This window comes from Epargyreus clarus, unplaced genomic scaffold (assembly GCF_041222505.1).
Source record: "Epargyreus clarus isolate Ecla_fem2 unplaced genomic scaffold, WU_Ecla_fem_2.2 ptg000018l, whole genome shotgun sequence".
Classification (NCBI taxonomy): Eukaryota; Metazoa; Arthropoda; class Insecta; order Lepidoptera; family Hesperiidae; genus Epargyreus; species Epargyreus clarus.
The window spans coordinates 8403366-8428627 of NW_027332226.1; the positions used below are offsets into that span (position 1 = coordinate 8403366).

A 25262-nucleotide genomic window follows, 5' to 3' on the forward strand; every position below is an offset into this window, starting at 1 on the left:
ATGTAGTAGGTATAAATATGTTTGCTAAAAAGCTTTATACTCAATATATATCCTTGCAACTATATGAAGGGAAAAGGGCTAGAGATTAATAAATAAAGATGTAAATAAACCTTCATTAATTTTGTCTGTATTAAGTTTACCTTTCCGATCGTTTAGCAAAACAAACATCGTAGTGCACTAGTGAAAAGGTGTTAGCCACAAAATATTAATAACACAAATGATAGTTCAGGCAAAATGAAAGAACATTCAGCGGGAAAATACTCATTTTCGACATACTTTGACTTACTGTTTCCTGTTGATCACGGATGCAGAACATAACACATGCTTATTACCGGCAATACTAGACTTACAACATAGTTAAAATCTAATAAAATGTAATTCATGTTACACTTCCGATGCACACACAAGGAGTCGGCATAGTTAGTGGGTATTTAAAAAAATTACGTGTTATACAAATGTAATTATAAGAAATGGTGTTTTAATTCGTGTGAATTATTAATTAAAAAATATTGTGATATAGTAATCATAAAGTAGATAAATTACTTATATATTTTATATGTATTTCTTACATTGTCCTGTGTACAGCATTCGTATCAAAAACTAACGTATTAGATACAGTATTAGATATACATACTAACTTCTAAATATGTGTATACATACATACACATAGTATCATTCGATTAGAATATTAGCATGACATTCTGGTATCAGATGCAAAGTGAATAATATTTAATGTATGTGGTAAAGAGGCCTATTTGACTGACCTGTCGATAAGTTTTCTCATTTCCTCGCTGTGCAAGCCGTCCTTGGCAGTGTGGGCCCTGACTGCAACAACATACAAGTCACGACGCGCTCTACGCTAGTCACGTCACCCGGCGCCGCCTACTATAGGGGTGGCTCGGACGATACCCACGCTCAGTACAAACACACCAACGTTAGAAGTAGGCTTAATGATATTATTTGTCTGTCCATCTCCGTTAGTTAGTATAAGAACCATCACCGTAAGTAGTATAATATGTCTCTCTGTCTCATGTATGGAATAAGTACCTAGCATTTTTATTCCAATTTAAAGAAACTTCGCCTTAATAAATTGTAATGCGTTCTTAAAATTCCAATAAATCATGTATAGCAATTCAATTGATGTGAGATAAGAAATTATGATAATTATTATAATGCTCAGTGGCTAATCAGTGGGTATTGTCCGATGAACTCCTTTAAAACTTGTACTAAGTACAGTCTACAGAACAGAGTTTCAAATAGAGAGATTTTGAAAGTTAACACAATCACGTCTACGAACAATCCAATTTAAAATTCGATCAAAGAATAATTCTGAAAATCCCTGTACCTTTGTTTATTACTTGGCAAAATCGAGTACACTGCCTTAAATGATTTAACAAATTAAAAAAAAATGTTTTTAAATGTGAACAATTTTGCCAAATAATAAATGAGTAAAGGACATGATATTAAAAGAATTTTGAAACAAAAGTAAGTATGAAGCCAATTGCCAAAAAATTCTAGAAGCTGTAACATTTTCACTTGTTATAACGGAGACAAATTTCGCATGCTGTCAGTCACAAATATTGTTAACAAATTAAAACTACAGATTTAAAATTGTTTTACCGTCTTCTGTTCAGGCGACACCCAGGGCGCATGGACCAATTATCGAATTAATTTCAAATGTATATTGATAATTAATTACACTACAATGTATTATTTGAACACATGGGTATCTTCTTTACATATTCGCCATTGATATTGCCAATTGTTAGATATTGTATCTGAGTGCATGATGATTTGAAATATTATGGAAGGGGTGGAAATAAATGACATCACAGATTTTGAGCCTAAAGCATACCGCGTGCTTAAAGGTAAAAGGGCCTATAGCTAAGGGTTAATAGGGATTTATGCTGAAAGGGCACATAATTTTTTTTTTTGCCATTCGGTTTGAAATTATCTGAAATGTAAAAATTTTTTACGTTTCAGATAATTTCAAACCGAACTAAAAATTTTTTACGTTTCAGATAATTTCAAACCGAATGGCAAAAAAAAATTTTTTTATGTGCCCTTTCAGCATAAATCCCTATTAACCCTTAGCTATAGGCCCTTTTACCTTTAAGCACGCGATACACGTAGGCATCCATTAGCATTAATTTATAACTTTCAGAGCTTTGATACATGGTGAACAAAAAGTGAATGCAAGTACAATAAACAAGTACTTCACTATCATATAGTGTAGTATATAAAAAGGAAAATTATGGAGCCATTTCGATATGGGGATTTCGAAATGCCTAGGAGATCTAGGAACTCTATGAAATATAGTTTTAGTATGGATAAAACAAAACTCTTGTCTCTAGGGTTTGGCCAATGTTTAGTCCATTTATAAACATATTTTTGGAGTTTTAGGCTACATCAGTGGATTTCTACGGATTGATGGGGTGCATACGAAGTCCTGGGCGAATATGGATGAAATATTTTTACTGTCTTGTTATGCTGGATATATCCAATGACTTCTAAGGACTGATGGTATGGCGATGAATATGGTTGCAATTATTGTTTTTGGGGTTTTTGTGTACATGATAAGGGACCAACAGTTGGACAAATATGAAGAGTGTGATTGATTGTGAGTACATCGCAGCATACCAGGGTAGTTGCGGGGCTGGTCGCACTCGGCCTCGGAGATCTCGTTGGAGTCCTTGCTCTCGTTGAAGGAGGAGGAGCAGTTGTTGTCGGTGTTGGCGTTGCGCGGGGGCGGCGGCGGAGGCTCGGGGGAGCTGCCGCACTTGCGGGTTCCTGGGTATCATGAAAAGGTAACATTAAACATATAAGTTATAATGGATATTGAAATTGTAGAAGAAAATTACGAATATCGTGGGATCATGGGTTTACAGAAATGTTTCGTATGTCTAAGGGTTTATAATCAATCTAGTGTTGTTTTTTCAGTGTACCTACTGGCAAGTGTTTTATGATTATTGCGTACATGTCAAAAAATGTAATAATGTAAAATCTATGACCCAAAATATTTTTTGTTATATTTCTTATTCGACAAATTAAGACAAGTACATCTTTAAGTGTGGAAGTGTACAGCTTGTCCTCGGGAGCGCAGCACGGGGGCTCGTCGTGCTCGGGTGTGTAGTGTGGTATAGTCCTTGCCAAACTGCTAGTCCGCTCTGAAGTTGTTGCGGCAGGTGTAGTCATACAATGTGCTATGGCGACGCGATTCATTTCTATATTCAGAGCGGACTAGCAGTTTTACGCGGACTTTACAGAGGTGTCGGGGCTTACCAATGCTGGGGCGGGAGCCGTAGTGGTCGGAGTAGGGCGTGCCGTACGCGCCGGTGTACTGTTCGTCCTCGGGAGCGCAGCACGCGGGCTCGTCATACTCGGGTCCACAAGCATACATCGGCCGAGAGTAGCGGGCGCGCTAAAAACATAAACACATGTTATAAAGATTCTGTCACTACTCAGAGTGTACGTATACGTAAACAGTTTTCTTTTCTACTTCGGTATTAAATATATCCAACTCGAAGGACCAATGTTAGAGCATCTAATATGTCAAAGGCCCGTAATTAAAAAAATGAACTGTAGTTTAGAGGCAATATATTTACCTTGGTTACACTTACCTCATTTACCCTTTATTGTTAAATATTATATTTGATTTTATAAAGTTATTTTGCAATAGTTAACATTCTACTTGCAGTCAATATTCCAATATAGGCAATGTAGTGATGTTTGTAAATACAACTAGAAATACCATATAGTACATGTATAGTTAAATTATAATCTTACTAATATTATAAATCCGAAAGTAACTCTGTCTGTCTGTCTGTCTGTCTGGTTGTCTCTTCTTCACGCCTAAACCACGGAACCGATTTTAATGTAATTACGTACAAAGATAGTCTGAGACCCGAGAAAGGACATAGGATAGTTTTTATCCCGGAAATCCCACGGGAACTCGGGATGGCGATCTAAGATCGATTAATCGGAGAATCGAAATAGGACCGAAAACATCGATTATTTTAATCGATATTAGTAAGGATTGAATCGTAAACTATGCATTTGATCAAGTGATGATCTTTAGCAGAGTTGAAGGTACGAATTTACAGTCTTATGTATGTTAGTGTGTTATATTATTTTCTTTTAAACGCGGGCGAAGCCGCGGGCAAAATCTAGTCTTTTATATAAAACGATCTTAAGGAAGTATAATATTTGCTTACGTATTGGTCCTCTTCAGCGCAAGTGGCGGGGTCGTCGTACTCGGGGGCGGTGGAGTAGATGGCGCTCTGTCCTCCCTGGGAGTTCTTGCGGGCGTAGCGGCTGTTGGCACGGGGCTGCGGACGAAATATATTTGTAAATATTATAAAATATACAACATAGTAAAATATACGTCATCTGACTTTCTTAAATATGACAATAATTTATATTGCATACCAAATATTTCTTTGAGACAAACTGATTTATTCTGTTAATATTCACCCTACAAATTGATATAAGCTGCTTAATTTTCATGACATAATATCTTCAAATTTATAAATTAATCATAACGGGTGTGTCAAAATAGTGCCACTTTAATAATAAAAAAATTCCAAAGTTCTCTTTGGAACAACTAATTATAAGAAATTAAAGATTTCAACATTACTTTCAAATGCACTCACATCGACATTGCAAATGCATTTTGACTTCTTCGATTTTAGCAATCGGTTGCTCACCATATGACTGAATAGAGTTACACCAATAAAATGTTTATAGAATAATTATCTTACCATGCTCTGGGATCCGGCGCGAGAGTGAGCGGGGTGGTGGGGGTGGGGGTGCGCCAGGGTGCCGGCGTGCGCGGGGTGGTGGTGCGGGAAGGCCAGCGCCTTAGCGGGGTCCATCTCCTCACGGAAGCCCAGCAGGTGGAACGTCGCGTACGGGCAGATCTCATCTTCCATGCCTGGAGACACAGCACCATCATTAGGATATTCTCCGTTGAAACTCTGCCTATCTTCTTTTGTACATAAAACAACATGATTAAATAATTTTATAATGAACGTTATATGTATGTAAGTGGCAGAAATGGCAATATTATTTGACCCGATCCAACCCAAAATGAATACCATATTAGTACACTTTATTACAATGTTGTCACTCTCTGAAACTCTATAAAAGATGGAGCCACGTACATAATGGTTTTATTATAACAATTTTTTTATATATTTTTTTTTTATATTTTAAAAAAGTATATTCTTTTCATTGACCAAAATAATGAAGTTTTATTACTTAAAAAACTGAGACAATCGTGTATTTCCTTATAATACACATGTCGTCAATACACACAAAAACCAAATTAAATGCAAATAAGAAAATAGCTCGCAAAATAAAACAACAGAGGTTAGTTTATAAGCAGTCTAGATGGATGCATGATAAACTGACAAGTGATTACTTACCGATGTAGCAGTTGTTACTCACACATTCTGCATACGGACACGCTTCTAGAGAGCTCTAGATCTATGTTAGTCAGCACTAGATAGTATTAGTAATGAATAACAAGTGGGTAGGTACAGTCTAGAATGATCTTTTGAAAAAGTTACGTTATTTTTTCGGTACATGATATATGTTTTATACTATAAATGTTACTATGCATATGCCTTTGTAAATGTATGAATTCGTTCAATTTAATATTATAACATGTGTCAGTCATATAATGCATTTAAAGTAGATTGACATGTAACAAGTAATGCAATAATTTTAAATTATTTAATAGATCAATCTAGACTGAATATGCTTAAATAATCACACCATGCTTGCTTACGACACAATATGACATAGATACTGAGTCGTAAGCTAAGATCCAGAAATGAGACTGACTGAATTATAGAATTGTTACATATTATTTCTATTTAGTTATTTCTTTTGTGAATCATATTAATAACTTACTGTTTATTGAAAACATAACTGTCATTAAAATCAATGCTTTCAGAAAACCATTTTTTCTTATTAATGTTCAATTTAAATGTGCTTGTTATTTGTGCATTAGGGTTAAATAAAAAGAATTTATTTGTGTGCAAAATTTTGGAGTATTTCAAGACATGCTCATCAGTTTTGTAATGTTACTCTAAAAAAATAATCATAATTCTCTGTGATTATATTAGATTATATTAGAGTTTGTTTCGCGCATCTTCTTTTCATTGTCTTAAGTAATAATCAGGCATTCAATATTCAATGATTTCTGCCTACTATAGATATCTATAAAATTTAGTCCTAGAGTTGATATAGTTAGGTTATTAGGTTTTTAATTTTTTTGGGAGAGGAAAATGGGCTGTTTTTGCTGATGTTAGAGTTCAGTGTGTATGATCTTTACTGGGAGAGGATAGGGGAACACTTGTCTCTCCCTGTCCCTATTAGCGCAATGACAAAGGATAAAACTTTACATTAACCCGTGAGATCATAAAATGTGTATGATAACGAGAACCTCAAAGCCCAAATAATTCTTTATAAATGCACTCAAACATTCAAATGGGTTAAACTTTTTAATGCACTCAAACAAACATTCCCAAAAATGGTTATAAAACGATTCCTTTATACACAAAGAAACAAGTTGCACCCTTTAGTATCATACGACAGTAAGTCAGTCTCAGATCCAGCGTTTACCTGTGTCGAGCGTGTCGCCGGAGCCGGCGCGGTGTCTGGCGCGGCGCACGCGCTCGTACTGGTGGCGGCGCGGGTCCCACGTCGAGTGCGCGCCCACTGCACCCACCCAGCGTTACGCGCGCACGTTGCGAACCGACACGTACGGTAACGTGAACGTACACACTTTGTGGCTTTACTAATGTAACGTTATTCAGATCCGACACGTATTTACGAACTTTTAACGAATTCACATTATGTGACTTTAATCGAACGAATTGACTCGAAATAATGCGCTAGATTGTGACTGGAACCTAATTATAATACTTGGCAATTAACGTACATTTTTTTCAAACCATTGCGATAGCTATGGAACAACCTTTCCTACTCATCTTTTAAAGAAATAATTTACCACGATTATAATAATAGGTTAAGACTTACTTTTTATCAAACTCTTATCAAATTTTTATCAAATTTATTATCGAATATATTAACTTATAACTCCCTTTAATACGTAACGATATTATTATTTTCATTCCTTCATCCATGAATCAACGAATTAACAACATCGTAATAAAAAAATCTACTTTTGAAAATCATAAGGTTTTTAAATAATATTTGTAACAAAAAAACTTGCGACGTCAAATAAAATGATTAGAATATTCTTATTACTACAATCTTAAAAAAATGACTTACAAATATATTGATTCGTACGATTAAAAGTCTTATCAGCGGATGACATATCGGATCAGTCGTTGTATGCATCGGTTTGAAACGTGCGCTCGTGTGAACGTGACTTTACGCATGCGCTACTGACGTACTGAGGACCTCTCGAGTAAGGTATACGTAATTTAGAATAGTGGAAAGTCATTTTAATATAACATAATACAATATAACATTAATAAAACATTTATTTGTTTGAACCGCGAGTTAATGATCGTATATCTGATAAATATTTAAAAAAAAATCTAATTAGTACTTGTTCCTATACTAAACCTCAGTTAACAAATTATAAGAAGTTAAATAGTAAATGAGATAAATTCATAATTATATAAAGTTGATGTTGACATCACGGCTCAGTCTTAAAGTTGTCAATATAATGTAAATTATAACTAATTTATATGAAATAGTACTCGAGAGGATATTAATACCATACACCAACTAACGTTAGATGTAGTACCTACTACCATACCTTTTCCATTATCCCCACTGTACTAAATAAAGGGAATTTAAATTGCAACTAAATGAAGCGGAATATGATTATCAGATTAAGAAGTTTATAATAAACCGTCAAAAGGTTTGTTTCAATTGTATTTATGGTATGGGACTAAACTAAGCAAGCTACTAAAGGTTTTGATAGAAGTATGACATAAAAATGAAAGAAATAAATTTTCAGGAATTTAAAGCTTATTTTATAAATGCACATATGGGTAACAAAGAAATAATTTGAAAAATACTACTTAGTAAATAAACATGATAAGGGAAAACTGTACTACTCTATAATTATAAGAAATGTAAAATATCAAAGCAACTTATAATTATAAATGCAATCCACCACTCACCACAGACATTGGACATCACGACATTTAGATTTTAAAAGTGATAAAAATGGGCAAAGTAAAAATAAATTAATAAGTTTGTTGTTCAATTTTATTGTGTAATGTAGTTGTCGTCTTGTAGTATATATTGTTACCCTTTCTAGTATGAATATAAGACAGATTATGAATGTTCATTAGATAAATAATAAGTGTAATACTTTTTTAAATTAATGATAATGTTTGAACCTCAAATATGACAAGTTTCTTTGATCTTACTAAATACTGCTTTAACGATCATTTTCATTAACAAATCCAAATGGTAGGCTTTGATTTTGTTTTGTATGATTTGTATGTGTACTCGCGTGCCTGTGGGCGTACACATGCGTCCATATACGCATATGTACGTGTGCGTGGACGTACACATATACGCATTTATGTGTATACGTATACGAGCCCATACATGTATATGCGCGTGCCCGTCTGCAAATCTCCCTGTGTTCGTGTCTTTGCGTGTACGTATAGTCTGCGGCAAACAAACTGCCAGTTCGCTCTGAAGTATTGTACTCATACAATTTGCTATAGCAACGCGATTCATGTCTATATTCAGAGTGAACTAGCAGTTTTACGCGGACTTGTGTGTGATACCCTTGTGTGTGGATCTATATGCTTCTCTCTGTGTTTGTATGTCCATGTGTGTACGTATGTACCCATGTGTGTGTGTGTGTGTGTGTGTTTGAGTGTGTTTGTGTGTGTATACTCACTGATAACGGCCTGCCTAGCGACGCGGTCGCAGGTGTTGTAGTTGGAGCCGGGCACGGGGGGCAGCTTGCGGTTGGGCGGCGCGATGTAGCCGAGCTCGTCGCGCAGTCCGCCGCGCTTGTCGAGCGAGCCGCCGCCGCCGCCGAGGGCAGCTTGCGACGCGTTGTATACGGCATCGTCTGAGTATATACAACACTCAACACTCAGTACGTACTTAAACCATATTCAAGTTATAAACCTGTCTCAAACGTTCTTTCCCGTAATTAACGGTCATTGTACAATGTATAGACTATAGACATACGGTACTATTTAACGTTTTTATAGATGCTATCATCAACGCACTGTACAAAAGACATTCAATGTTTTTCGTATGCTTTAATAGAGCATTGCCGAAGATTTAAATTTAATTATTAATTTTATATATTTCTAAAATATATCAAAGAGGACCCATAAATATTTTACTTTTTAAAATAGCAGGTATTAAAAACAATACTTCGATAATCGAATTCATAATTGTCAATAATATGTCGTCACAAGGATTATGATTTTAATAAAACACAACAGAGTTAATAATTAACATAGAGGTATTTCAATTTTATGTGGTTATGTTATTTTAACTGGCAATATTATATTACGATTATATGCTACTATTTAGTCCAAAGCGCTATGGCATAGTTTTGTGCAGATTGTATATAAAATATCTTTCTACTGCTTCAATGCATAATATAGAGAGCTATTTTAAATATATTCTTACCATGTTGTTTCTGGAAAATATTTACATAAGCCTTTAGCGCATTTTAAATAGAAGAAAATTAAAACATTCTACATGATATATTGATTATATGAAAGACTCGAAGTATTATATGTTTTACGAGTCTTACGAACAACATTCAGCATTACAGCAAATAATATAACGAATGGTAATCGAAAGAAAATGATAAAATCTAAATGGTCCATGCTTAAAATAACAGATTACGATTATAAATTACGAAAAGTCGATTGTTGTGTAAGAGGGCTATTTTGCTAACTTTAATTAAACTATCCCCGAAGTAGGTACATTATTATTAGTGTAAGTAAATCACAGTACATACATATATTATAACCAAACTCAAGAAAACTTTGTTATGAAAGGGACATAAAAATTAAAATTGAATTATTGTTTCACTAACACTATTAGGTATTTTTAATAGGTAAGTATCATATTTTAGCCATGTAATAATATTAAAACACCAAAAAGAATTAGCAGTTTAGCACTTCAAAGCTTAGTGCACATCAAGCCGAAACTCACTGCATCGAATAAATTATCTTGAAATAATGACACGATTCAATCTTTTGTATTAAATATAGTGTATTACAGACAGATGTCACTGTGCTCTTAATTCATTAGCGTATTATGACAACGCGTTTCGGCAGTATAAGAACGGCAATATATTCGAGATTAAGGTCTATAAACTTTAGTTACAACATAATTACAATGAATATGGATGTACGAGTATAAAAGTAAGAAATGAAGCGGCGGTCATGCCATACATACAGTACACGTCCTTCTGACCTCGCAGGCGGTGGGGTGTGTTCCTGCGCGCCAGGGTCAGGCAGATCACCACCAGCCCCACGATGAACACCACGATGGTCGCCAGGATGGGCACCAGCACCTCGGGCTCCAGCCACGCCTTCACCCAGGGCGGCAACTCCTTGTCTACATCCCCGTTGCCGGGCAACGGCGCGATCGTGCCTACAACAAACGGTTACCTTTATGATGGTCCCGGGCACCGCGGACCACGCAAACGACCACGATCGCGATGATGATGACCAGGATGGACGCGACCACGGGCACGATAAGGTTGAGGTGCGACAGGATGATCTTGATCGTTTGCTCCGGGCTCAACGAACCGCCGCCCAGTTCGCGAGCGGGCGCGATCGTACCTGAAATGCAAAGCCCGTTAAGGAGCCACTATGATCGCTCTACTATTTTAAACGGTTAGGTTTAAAATACCAGAGCGCGATTCAGAACTGAAATCAATAATGAATGATAGTTTTAGGCGATGCATTTCAGGTACTTTTGGGATTATAAACCGATTCTTATTTCATATTATTTGCACGCGTCATTGTACGTTATTGTATTTCAATTCTTATGAGTAACAAAATTGATATGACGTGAGTGATAGGCGTTACCTCCGGTCATGGTGAGAGTCGCAAATTCGTATTCGGCTACATTGAATCCGGCGTTGTTGTGGGCGGTGATCCTCAGCACATACCAAGTAGCGGGTTCCAGGTCTAAAGATAGTAAAACATAAAATTATATTATGTACAGATTGACATATAAATCTTGTTATTTGAAAAATATATAAAACTCACCAAGTACAACGAAGTTGCCACCGGGTTTCACAGCGTTAGAGATTTGGTTCCATTCAGCAGCACCCCTGTACAAATATTTGTAATTCAGTATTTTTTTACATTTAACGTATATTCGTATCATCTTGACGCTATTATTTGAAATTATATATATTAGTTAATCTCTTTATATTTAAAAATTGTCTCACTGCTATTTTTATTCCGGTAAAATTGCAAGATTCATTTATTATAACTTTTTTCTCATAACTCAATCAGTGATTTTTTTTAGCTAACACGTACTTTATATCCTTACTTTAGATACATAAATGATGTGTGACTGTATATGTGGTGATCTCCGAAACTGTTTAATAGGATTCAAATTAATTTTGTGATTGAGTGTTATATGGTTGGTTTCAGCTTAAAAATATATTTTTGACGATAGGTGGCGCTGTTGTCAACCTCATTTTTATGATAGAATATTTCCCTGAACCCTCTGTAAAAAAGATAAACATAGTAAATTGCCAAATAAAATGAATGAGCGACTCACTTCTTCTTGTTCTCAACAACGAAGTGGCTCATGGGGCAGCCGCCGTCCAGCCACTGCTTGAGGTGTAACGTGACGGAGGAGCTTCCCACTTCGATGAAGTCAGCGGCGCGGGGCACGGGCGGCTTGGAGCCTCGGGTTCGGGCGATCACCACGTCTGAAGCTTCGCCGGTACCGATGCTGTAGTGAGAGGGAGTGAATGGATTCATTACAATAGGAGACGATATGAGGAGCTGAAGTTACGTTAGAGTGACGTAATTGAAATCAGAACCCATACTGCAAGATAATTGAATATGATTAGGGTCGACATTGACTGGTATAAGTTAATAATAATTAAAATAAAGTCACTAATGACAGATTAAAGCCGACGTTGATTAAAATAATAATATTATATATTATATGATATTTCGCTTAAAACTTTGGATATCTTGGTTTAAATATATAAAAATGCGATCAAATACAATTTACCCATTGTAAGCCGTAACGTAGAGTTGATATCTGGATCCGCAGAACAAGTTCTCTAATGTGTAGGTATCAGTGTTGCTTGGAATCTATGGGAAATAGAAATTTTATTGTATTAAATACCTTTTAAATTCACCAAGATAAAATTCAATTCATTCAAGCTTAATTGCTTGGAAGTTAATTACTGATACACAGCTACCCCTAAATATGTTTTTGTATCTAGCGCCACCACTCAAAAAAATCCTTTAGAATAGAAGACAGCATATGTTTCTTTCTATAAGGCATAATTGAATACAGCAATAGTCTCTAAAAAGTGTAATCATGAAACGTATGGACGTTTGGTGGTTCCAGTGTTATAAAAATAAATGGATAGTAAATGGATGGCCATTTAATAGCATACCTGAACAGTTTCCCAGTCGCCGAACTCTTGCTTGTAGTGGATGGTGTATCCGGCGGCGGGCGATTGGTCCGCGTCCACGGAGGGCTTCAGGCGGAGGGTCAGGGAGGATACGGACGATGACGCGATGCTCAGCTGCGGGGGGAAGGGGGGCGCTGGCGGGATTTTATCAGATTAGTCTGACGTCTATGTTTCTTGTATGTATTAGAAATTTTATGAAATGTTATCGTAATTATGATATTTAAAGAGCGTTTGCAAAATTTAATATCAATTCAAAATTGTAGTTCACACACATTTTTCTACGAAGAAGAGAAAGAAAACTTAAATTGGCAAATTTTGTGTTGTACTAACATTTCCATTCCCGTCTAGTAAGACACTCTGCCTTGCCAAACCATTACGAATTTGCCCCCACTTATCAATAATCGATTGAGTGAATGAATTAATATTGATTGAGTGAGTATGATGAGTAATACTCACCAAGTACGGAGAGTGTGTGCGTGACGGTGTCGGTGCCGAACTGGTTGTCGACGTGGCAGGAGTACTCGCCGGCGTCCTCTCGCGCCACTCCAGCGATCTGCAGCGAACCCTCGGGCAACTGACGGACACGCTCTGATGCTTCCAGGGGCTGGCCTTTTACCTGGGGGAAGAAAGGCACATTCAAATCTCATTATCTTATGGAATCTTATGGAGTTTCTTTCGCCGCTTCTTCTCCATAACGAAACACCTTGTGAAGTGGTAGTTGTATTGACATTCAAAAAGTGCTCTGTAAAGAACCTATTTTGAATAAAAAAATGATTTGATTTGATTTGATTTGATTCATTTATTCAAAATTGATTCATATTCATATATTTGACGACCCGCGTGGCGGAGCGCAAAGGGTCCCGGGTTCGATCCCCGGCCAGACAGATTTCTAAATGTTTAGATTTTTGTTTCTGGGTTTGGGTGTTTGTGTATTTGTCTATATGTGAGTCAATAGCGCCCACGATACAGGGAATTCTAGTGGGGCTGTGAGTGTATAAAGCGTTAAAAAAATGAAAAGAAAGAAAAATATATAGAGTTTGCTTTGAACGTTAACAGTCAACCACCGCTTCGGAGGGTGTTATGGAGAAGAAGCGGGGAAAGAAACACCATGCGTGTACACATTTGCTTGTCCTACTTGAGGTTGATACATATTTTATGTGTATGGGTGAGAATTACTCCTCATGAGACGATAATGCTCGTGTATTACCACAAATTTATAAAAAATGAAAACAAAAATGAAATGGTCTTAATCAGTCAGATACAAATAATTAGAGTGCAACTAAATAAGTCATATATTATTCACAGCTCGTTTGTTTTGCAATGCAAATTTATAAACACATTGGTAAAGGGAAACCCGATATTAATTGTTTGTTTTTCGTTACCTTCCATAAAATGTTAGGGGGAGGAACACCGACGGCGAGGCAGGGCAGTTTCACATCTTCCTTGTACGTGGCGGTGAACGATTCGTCGAATGAAGCAATCTTGGCGGGCACTGAAATTTTTACAAAAAAAACAACATTATAAATATCTGAATTTGTGACGATTGATAGTAATATCGGCTGTTAATAAAATCAATTCAAATCAAATAACTTTATTGTGGAACATAGGTGTACATAGGGTAATTATCCACCATATTCCGGTCTCATGGGCATACTATATTATAATAGAAAATCAGAACTACTATTAATATTAAACATTAACGAACTCACTCATTTAAAGTCAATATGCATATTAATTAATCATTTATCAGCATTTTTATCATTCAAAAATTTTTCAGTATATATTATTAATCAATTTCTCTACCTACTAAAATTCCAAAATGTTTAATTCGAAATCTAGTAAGCAAAAATAGCGTAACATTTCATTATATTTCATTACAGGTGTTAATCAAGATTATTTAAGTATGTGTAAAGTTTTAATTTCAATTACCTTTTAATAAATAACAAACATTACATTACATTTTACATAAAGCTTTAATAATATACCTTTGTCACTGGGGCTGCAAGAGGCGGTGGCTGAGGGCTGTCCTTCGCCGATGATTGTGGAAGCGGTCACCCAGAAGTCGTAGCGGCCGGCCTTCAGTTCCGTTGCGGAGTAGCTGGTTTGCGATGCGGGTACCTGTGTATAACACGTTTTTATTGTACAAGTCTAAAATGTATACTCAAGGTTCATGCCAGTCAGAGAGTAGTTTCCGCTAATCAGCGTGTCTGCCTTTGACTCCCATACTGACACGAATTTATAGAGTTGTCCATTTAATCTGAATTATTTTTATCTTTCAGGGAGAGAATGTTGAGAGATAGCTGTATTTTGCATTAAGACACAAACAGGGATACAGACAAGAGATTATTTTCTTATTGCTTTAATGATGCAGTAGTGAGTATTTGTGTGTTCCAGACAAATACCCACCTACCCACATACACTACAGATGTAATCAAACGGAAATATAATAATGTAATTTTTATAAAAAAGGAAACCTAAGTATAAATGGTTACAGGCCTTTCATATTTTTGCTGTAACAAATATTGCGCATGTAGATGGACTGAATGCCATTTTGTGTCGATGATATTGGGGTTCTAGACGATCTCCTTTATACTAATAAGCTCGATTGTAATAACATAAAATTACCTTGTTGGGGTGAGGTTCAGCGTTCTGTGCCTGTGTGTATACGTTGTAGTGAGTGACGACGCCGTTGGGTTGCGCGGGAGGCCTCCACGACACCAGGATAGATTCGGGTCCCATCACCAGGGCTTTCACAGCGCGGGGGGCTTCGGGTACTGTAGGCCAAGTAAACGAATATGTTATTGTCTCAGTACAAACATATTCAAAGCTTTATTACAATTTATTTACAAAAACATAAACAAAGCTTTTTTACAAGTTTTAATACGTTTACAACGTACAAACGAAATATTTCAAAGTAATATCAGAATATCTATGAATATGTTGGTTAATAAATACATTAACAATCCTCCTTTTTGCTTCACCGTTGTCGGGCAGAAATATTTTTATTGATAAAGGTCTGTAATATCAATAATTATATTTTGTCTAGAAATGCAAGATTAACGTAACATGCGTAATAATTAAATCACCAAGAACAATTTCTTTATTAAAAGATTTGTTATAATCCCCTATAAAGTCCCTAAAAAAGCTCCGACCTGAGAACACCTAGCCCGGTTGGAGATCTTCCTTTGCCAAACCACTATATTTGTAGTTGTATTTGTTTGTTGATTGTTTGTGGTAAGGAAGACACACTTCTCCGAGGCGTTTCAGCTTAATCTTCAAGGATAGCGGCGCATCTGTGGCCGACCTGAGGTAGGAATCTAATCCTATCTGGGGTTGATTACAGATGTCCATGGGAGGCAGTAGTCGACCATCAGGTGGATTGCATGCTCGTCTGCTACTCCTATATTATAAAAAGAAAGTTGTGTACTATATTTACCGTCTTGTTCAGTTTGGCAGTGGATAGGAGCAGAGCGAACGCCATCGCCTCCATTGGTGGTCGCGAGAACTTCCATCGAGTAGTTGGTGAATTTCTTGAGTCCGTGGAGGATGGTTTCGCTGCTAGCCGTGATCTTGGTGTCCTTTGTCTTCTCGTCTGTAATTAAAGGTTAGGTTAAGTATAAATACAAAAGATACTATATAATACAAAATATACCTAGGGTAAATTCGAGACTATTTGAAAGGACTGGAGACCATTTGAAAGGTGAACGGAAAAGGCGGGTTTTTTAAGTAAGGTCGCAATTAAGAGTAAATCAATGAATTTATGCTATTTTTTAAACAGCGTAGTGCTAATACTAATATTTACTATACTACTGTCATAATTATTTTAGGGATCAAAACTGATTATGATTATGTAATAGTAATATTTGATTAAAGTAATAATATAATTGTGTAATGTACGAGATACGAGGGTGGATTGAAAAGTTCGCGGCCTCACTGAATACCTAATACTAATACTTAATATTAAAAATCTTATACAAAAATTACCTCTGTTTTGTTCTATTCATTATAATAAGTTTAGTTCCCTGTACCATATCTCACTTTGTCCCTATTTTGTAGACCACGAGGAGCCTGCTTTAATATCCAGTTTCAATCATAATGTCACCTCTGGCAGGGTACCTACATCACGTGATAGTCCTGCGGCGGTCACGTATAGCGGCGGTCACGTATATAACCAGGGCAATAGACACTCACCATACCAGGTCTCGCTAGGCCCGTAGATGACCTTGTACGCCTTGATGAGTCCGTTAGCGGCGGCGAGGGGCGGGGACACCCACGACACGCGGATGGTCTGAGCGGTCAGTGTGGTGCATAGAACGTCTTGGGGCGGGGCTGATGGAGCTCCTTCAGCGGTATACGCGCGAACTTCACCCGATACGGGGCCTGAGCCCATCTTGTTGAACGCTTGCACCACGATCGCGTATTGCGTGTATGTCCTGAGGATGACAATGTTTGGAAGCTAGAGTACATGATATGTTATATGGCGGGTGAAATTTGTGACGTCACACCTTGGCGAAGACGTCTTTGCTTAGTTAAAAAAATCTAAAGATAATGTAAACAATAAAGAGCTTATTTTTGTAGATGAGATGTTCAATACAATTAAATTCAATTCATTTATTGCAGGATAAGGTGGAATACATATTATGTGAAATACATTAGCTCTGTGCTCCTATCCCAAAGATTATAGTAACCTATATAGATCTTATCCTACCCCAAAGGCAAATAAACATATTTGCATATGAACCATTTTTATTTAATTTTATTCATATAAGGAAACAACCTTATATGAATAAAATTAATTAATAATTATCATAAACTTGGTGACATTACAATTGCAAGTAAGTCGCAAACGGATTTAAAAAGTAACAAAGTGTAATGTATATGCATTTGCACCTGAAAGAAAATTAATCTATTATACATAACTTATAATTGTAAAAGATCTACTCTTACTTGAGGTTTAAGATGTCGAGATGGTGTTCCTTGCCAGATTCCTTGGAGATATCAACGGTTTCGAATACGAATGACTTGTTGCTTGAGGCCAGTTTGTAACCAACATAGTATCTGTAAATAATGATCACAATGTAAACAGAAATTAACATAAGAAATGGAAAAACATAACATATTTTTTTATTTTCATTAATTATCAAAAGTTTATAAGCATAACCAAAACATCCTAAGAGAACCAACGTGCCTGAGAGGTTTGTAAAAAAATTGCTACCTGAAGTCTTATATTGGGTCTATATTATGCCTCACTTGACCCATGTACTAAGTATGACTTACATCTACTCTACTCTGAGAAGCCATTCATTCCCAAAAACAGACAGTATTGAATTCACAACAATAACGTTCATGACGATGATGAATTGATGATGACAATTAATTACCCTTGAAGTTCGCCATTCCAGTCTTTTCCCAACTACAGATACACTCGAGTTGATGGAGTTGATGATCAAAGATGATAATAATATTATATTACTGTTAAAGTTGATGATGATAAAGATGATATTCAATTATTACCCCTGAAGTTCGCCATTCCAGTCCTGAGGTTGAGGGGGTTTCCAGGTGACTCGCAGGGTGTGCTTATCCACAGCATCAGCCTTCACGTCCTGGGGCATGCCAGTGGGAGCTTCTTCCGCGGTGATGATGGTCACGGTCTCAGACGGCTCGGAGGTCCCGAGTTCGTTCTCGGCGACAATTCTGATGTGGTAGGCCGTAGCGGGTCGCAGGCTGAATACTCCGGCTTCGGTCGCGTCTCCTGGTACTAATACCCTAAAAATTCATACTCGATTATGTTCAATTAAGATATTAAGTATTTTGAAAACTACCTTTACCTTTTTAAATACCTACTACAAAAATAGTTTTTAAAAATCCTACCCCCACACTTAGTTTCCCCGTGTTGCCATTGGGCCGTTTACAACAGACAGTAACAAGACAAATCTTGCCTGGGATCAAAGGACACCCCTTAATATTTGATCAACGTAAAAATGAATACCTGTCAATATCCTTCTCCCAGTTGCCCTTAGCGCGCTTGTATTCAATAAGGAACTTCTTGATTGGCGAGTTTCCATCATAGGGAGCGGCCCACGACAGCTGAACGGTCCTTCCAGATTTGTCCAAAACTTTAAGGCCATAGGGAGCTTCGGGTACCTCTGAAATTGTAACATTATAATTAAATTAATTGGATTTATGTAATTAAAGTAGTTATCAAACCCTCAAATTACGATAATTTAGTGAGCCCTGCAGCTTTTAACTAATATACAAATAAAAGTTGGGTACGGTTACCAGTTGGATAAATGACTGCTGGTTGAAGAGTTTAATGAGCTTTAATACATCGAAGAGCACATTAAGTCCTCGATTTTGATTGTTAGCCTTTAAACCTTGTCAAAGTCGTCGGATACTTTCCATATAAAAACCTCCAACCAATAACATGTAACCTTCTTTATCCGTATTGAACCAGGGTAAAGTATGGTAGAGACCTTCCTTAGCTACAGAAAGGTACCTGTTACAGTACGAAGGCTTGTAGCTATTACCTTGAATGATCATGTTGATGCTGGTGTCATCGGAGCCGAAAGCATTGGTCGCGACGCAGGTGAAGAGAGCGCTATCAGATCGTTCGGTCCTTCGGATGCTGAGGTCGGATACAACGCCGCCGGGCAGGATTTCTTCGCGGATGGTGTAACGGGGGTCGGATTTGGGTTCCAGGCGCTTGTTGTTCATGTTCCAGATGATTCCAATTGGCTGTCAAGAAAATTATTAATAGCTATACTAAGATATTTCATATCAAGTGGCGGTTATATAGCGTAGTATAGTTTTGTCATCGTGAATAAAAGTAAATATTGGCCAAAGATTTCTCGAATGGATATCTCTAACTAAGGTCTAATATCTGATAATATGATATATCTGTAAATCTATAATATTTAATAAGATCTGAAGTCATTCCCAAAATTGTTAAATATAAAGACTTTGTTAGAATTTCTTCTACAAGAATCTAAAGACCGAATGACAATGTAAGCACTGATGCCCTCTTAATAAAATGTAAGCTCAATTCCTATATAGGTCTTACCTTTTCTCCCTTGGCTTGGCATTGCAGAACGGCGGGCTCGCTACGGCGCGCAGTCTGGTTCCTCATCTTAATCTCGAATTGGGGTGGAGCTGAAAATCCAAATGATTATATTGTATTACGTCATATACCCTGTATAATTTTTGTTGAGATTTCAGAATCAGAAATGTAGCGTTACGGAACGGTCCGCCCTATGCGGAAGATTAGGGGGCACAAAATTTTACGAATCTCAATTTTATCGATGATTAAAACATTATTTTTGTAGTTTTGGTCATATTTTTTCTTATATCAAAATAAAAGAGACGGCAAATTTAACCTGGCCTGCGGAGGGTATATTCTTCCTCCACCATGGTCGACAAAATCAACCTAATGTCATTGCTGACATATGAACATATTTACCTTGTACACTAATAAGAATAACAGCAGACAGTCCAGATCCAATTCCATTAACAGCTTCGCACAAGTAATATCCCTCATTCGTCTTTTGGATGTTCGCAATAGTCAGAGTTCCGTCTTCCACTTTCACATTAGGATTATTAGGCTTAAGGTCCTTGTAATCGCCAGGCGTATCCCCTAGAAATTTTAAAGTTTCACTTTTCAAACCAAGGAATAAAATAATAAATACATAAATATTAAGAATTTGGATTTAAGAACAGTTTTTGATAAATATAATAGGTACAAAAATATATTTTGGTGAATACAAAGTCTCATCAAAGCTTTATTTATTTCTAATACTTATCGGTTCATTTAGTTGTAAAACTTTACGTGTAAGTTTTAGGATTTTCTCCATACAGGGAGAATTAGTCCTTTAATGTGCAGCTTACTGTTAAGTCATTACAATTTTTATTTAATGATTCCATTTGACTTACCTTCAGCCCTCTTCCATGTCACTTGAGGCTTGGGGAAGCCATCGGCTTTACATTCAACTTTGGCATCAGAGCCTTGAGCAAAAGCCTTATCAGTGGGTTCAAGAATCCAACGAGGAGGAACTAAAATATAACCAGTTTATTAGACTTTCATATATTTTTTATCATTTTGCATACGATTCTATCTTTGGTATTATTAGTTCAAATAGTTAATTTATGGCCTTTACTATTCTCTGAATTTAATTGATTAAAAAATGACACTGAGAGACTAAATTGCAACTTTCTGATACTGTAAGCGATTTTAGCTCTATTGAAATCAATACAAAAGATTAAAAACAAAAACAAGTTATATTTATAACATATTTATTTTAAAAATAAAAAAGATGAATTAATGGTTGCCAATGGTGGATTCATAATTGTATTCCCCCCATTCCATATAGGCACTGCATGGTTTATTAATTTCCACGCATCTCCAATATACCTCCAAGGTGTAACTTACGCTTGGAATGAACCAAAATGTATAATTGGCACTGATAAGTATTGTGAAGTTTTAAAAATCACCAAGTGCCTACATGATAATATCACTAAAAACGCTTACAGCGTTGGTCAGTTGGTAAAGAACTAAATTTCATTAATATCCATACTGTGAAACCAGATCCATTAATTCTGTTCAGTAGTTTTTGATTGTATGGATAACTTACATGTTTATCACTCTTGCCTTAAAATATCTTTGTATTTCGCTATGTTTTTAATGTGCAATATAATAATGTCAATCTCAGTGTTACGTACTAAAGGAATTTACTGCAAATGTCTCGTATATTTTTTTTCTTAGATTTCTAACATATAAGGACAATATTATGTATAGGGATTTTATGTAACTGTACATTAAAATTTATGGTAACATTTTTTTGATGTATCAAATGGTTTTTATTCATCATGAAAAAACTATCAATTTAAAACGACAATACAACAACTTTATTAAAATTAAAGACCATAATATTATCCTTTGGGTATTCCTATATTTTATCAAATTGAACTATAATAATCATTACTAACTCATCCATTCCATCTCTAACCAGAAATGTATAATTAAAAAAGTAATTAATTGAATATTTACTTTAGCGTCAATTATTACAATTCAATTGATATGACAAGCTCCTATAACGTTGATGATTAATATAATATGATTGATGATTCTATCGGTACACAAAATAGCATGGAGTGTATAGTTGTTTTACATGATTATGGAAAGTTATACATTTAAAAATAAAGACATTACATGTGATTGGCAAAGCCAACGCTATAGAAGCTTTCGTATTTATTTCTAATTTTTTGCAACAAAAACATTGAAGCACATCTAGCTACAAAATAAAAAATAAAGGTTAAAAATTATAAAAAAACAAAACCAAAACATACGAAGCAGTAAGCTGGGAATGCACATAAATAGTCCCTACACCAAAACCAGTTGTGATAATGTCGATAACTTTACGAAGAAATAGAGTATTTTATTATTTTTTTAAACGACATTATTTCAACAGGCATGTTAGTAAGGCAAGCTCGCAAAAAAGGCACTATGCAAATTATTAAACGAACATAAATACAGACAGGATCCCGGGAGACGGAGGGAGGCGGAGGGTAATGCAAGGAAGGAGAGAAGAAGAAATGGTTTCGTCGATGATAGCCGCAGCCGGTTCCTACGAACGACATTCACTAACAATGTAATCCTCCCCTGTTACTAACACAATGCATTACCGTGGTTATTGTTAATAGATGATGCGTTACAATATGATACTGATTTATGGGTAAAAACTACACTTCTAAATTTGTCTATATAAATTTAGCTGTAACTTGTTTCATCGTCATCAATAGTTCAAGTTCCGGATTTAAGCTCACAATATTGAATCTACGCAAAGCTCGTCCGTGCTAGGAATAAAGGTTAAATTTGTGAGTATATACATAGGTACCGTGTACTTCTAATGAGGTTGAATAGTTGGAGAAGCCGGCGGTATTACGAGCATTACAAACGTAATTTCCGCTGTGCGACCATCCCGCTGGGTCAATCAAGAGCAATGAAGCTCTACGAGCAATTTTAGTTGCCGTGACTCCGGCTTTCTCCTTCAAAGGTTGCCCTTCGAAGTACCATTGAATGTCGAGGGGCAGATCGCCTTCCGAAATCAGACACGTGACCTGAGTCGCCTGGCCCGCATACAGCGGGGTTTCAAACGAAAACGGAACTATGCGAGGTAGTACTGGAAACAACCATAGAAAATCGGGTTAGATCGAACGTCGGCAAGCGATGTTAGCGACTAGTGAGATTAAAGGAAAGTGGTGAGCGTGATTCGACTGAGTCGCCTTTGGTGCTACGTTGTGATGTTAGTCCCCGATATTAACATTTTCCATAACAGTAGATATAAGAACAACGTGCCATTGACGACGAGGGTTGCAACATGCTCGGCACGGCCTGCTGCGTTCTGTACGATACATGTGTAGTTCCCCTGGTGGTTGGCGCTCACAGAATTAATTGTGAGTACGGACGCCCGTGGGCTTAGCGGCGTCGTCATGATGTCTCGATGGAGACTTGAGTCTATGGTTTCGCTGCTGAACGTCCATGAGATATCGAGCGGCAAGTCCCCCTTGGTGGCGACGCAGTTGACTACCACGGCATCACCAGGATTGGACGGCACCTCCCCGAAACTGAACGGCACTATCAGGGGCGGAACTGGGACAATAAAAATTTTATGAAGCGTAAAACCATGTTAAAACAGATATAATGAGAGATTGGAAGCGAAAATGATTAGATTGATATCATATCGCACCCTTAACTACCAGTTCGGTAGAATGAGAAACGACCCCGCCGGCGTTGCTCGCTGTACAGTTATAAACGCCCGCGTGCTTTGCATCTACTGATTCGATAGTGAGCACGCTGCTTCTTCTGTCGATGTTACTAACTCGTGTTCCGGGGACAGCGTTGACAGATTTATTATTTATAGTCCATTCGATACGGACGGGTTGATCGCCATGTGTTATTATGCATTGCAGAGCAAAATAGTCGCCTAGAAATGCCGGTTCCGGACCGGAAGCGAAAGGTGCTATCTTGGGAGGAACTGAAACAAATATTATCTAAATGACAAAATAATACGATTCTACCATCTATAAAACGACTAACCGTAGACTACTAAGTCCGAGGAGTGTGTTGATCGTCCTGCGCGATTTTCACCGACGCATGTATAGGAACCAGCGTGTTTTGCGTCGACCGATTCAATGATAAGTAAACTACTTCTTTTAGAGTTACTCATTGAATAGTCACTGTTTCTTTGCGATATTAAGTGGCCATTAAACATCCAAGTGATTGTAAGCGGAAGATCACCGAGATTTACAGTACACGATGCCTGTAAATATTCTCCGACATTTGCTGGTTTCTCACCGAACGCGAACGGCAGAATGTTTGGGGGGACTGGAAAGATCGGTACAGAAAATAACGATATTTAAATAATACTAAAGAAAACTTGACATGAAATCTACAAAACTGAAAATTCGTAATTACAATTTACAGGATATTAGCGTAAATTGCCTAAAATTAAGCACCATTAATAATTAAGGAGGAAGTGTGAGAATGGATCCCGGCTTCATTTTCTGCGACACAGGTGTAGTTTCCGGCATGCGTGTGCGTAACTGAACCGATACTAAGGATAGCACTTCTTTCGCCTATATTAAACACGGTCACTCCGGATCTCGGTTTAATAGGTTCGTCGTCAAAAAGCCACCGAAGATGTAATGGGTGATCGCCTTCAATTACTGAACAAGCTGCAGTTATGACTTGTCCAGAATTTATAGCGACTTCTCCGAACGAGAATTGTTGGACCACAGGAGGAACTAAACAGAAAGCAAGCATCATCCGGTTAATAGGTTACGGTACCAATAACGTTGAGCGTAGCTGTGTGATTCACGATTCCAGCCTTATTCATCGCTGTACATGTATAATTGCCGCTATTGGATCCTGAAGCCGTTGGAATATCTAATACGGAGACACGTTCGTTTAATTTTGTAGTGGTTACGCCCATTTTTCTTGTTACAGTTTCGCCTTGGAAGCTCCAAGAGATATTAAGCGGTAGGTCGCCTTTTGGTACGTGACAGTCTAGATGTACAGATTCTCCAGAGAATACGGCTTCGTCCAACTCAAACGGTTTGATGTGGGGGATAACTAGCAAAGAAAATTGGTATAATGTTAGTGATACAAATATGAATAAGCTGTATATAACATGTAACTAGATATACCCTTTACGTGAAGAGTAGTTGAGTATCTGTCTTCGCCAGCTTTATTTCGTGCTATACATGTGTAGTTCCCACTGTGGGCGCCCGTCACAGAAGCGATAGTTAAGAAGGATGTCTGTTCGGCTACCTTCATTGTTTTAATTCCAGATATAGTTGATAAATCTTCTCCCTCAAAAGTCCATGAAACGGACATTGGTCGATCTCCTTTGCTGACATGGCACGTCATTTGGACAGATTCTCCGTAGTATATAGATTCTTCGATCTCGAAAGGCAGTATATGGGGTAGAACTGATTAAAAACGAAAAATAATTCTAACAATCAATCTAAACGTGCAATATTTCTATGGAGGCCATAGATCTAAAAGAATTGTACAAATATCTAATTGTCGAAGGGGCGCATCGAGTACGTG

The 25262-nt window shown here is 36.9% G+C and overlaps 1 protein-coding gene across 33 annotated transcripts in view; it reads right to left on the reverse strand.

Annotated features, from left to right (window-relative positions):
* Positions 1–25262, reverse strand: part of Dscam1 (Down syndrome cell adhesion molecule 1) — a 79640-nt gene that overhangs the window by 2441 nt on the left and 51937 nt on the right. For 20 of the 33 annotated variants that reach the window (XM_073082969.1, XM_073082972.1, XM_073082970.1 and 17 more), the window contains exons 15-40: positions 20585–20704; positions 20115–20288; positions 19719–19807; positions 19186–19393; positions 18648–18804; positions 18173–18424; positions 17606–17716; positions 16850–17091; positions 16095–16250; positions 15284–15432; positions 14644–14776; positions 14041–14150; positions 13115–13274; positions 12641–12792; positions 12247–12329; positions 11782–11958; positions 11259–11323; positions 11076–11177; positions 10438–10635; positions 8906–9082; positions 6631–6726; positions 4761–4933; positions 4215–4328; positions 3283–3421; positions 2641–2790; positions 765–825 (exon numbers count right to left, since the gene is read on the reverse strand). In XM_073082969.1, the coding sequence (XP_072939070.1) occupies positions 765–825; positions 2641–2790; positions 3283–3421; positions 4215–4328; positions 4761–4933; positions 6631–6726; positions 8906–9082; positions 10438–10635; positions 11076–11177; positions 11259–11323; positions 11782–11958; positions 12247–12329; positions 12641–12792; positions 13115–13274; positions 14041–14150; positions 14644–14776; positions 15284–15432; positions 16095–16250; positions 16850–17091; positions 17606–17716; positions 18173–18424; positions 18648–18804; positions 19186–19393; positions 19719–19807; positions 20115–20288; positions 20585–20704 (3748 nt within the window). The other 13 variants (XM_073082974.1, XM_073082994.1, XM_073082995.1 and 10 more) reach the window with 9 other exon arrangements.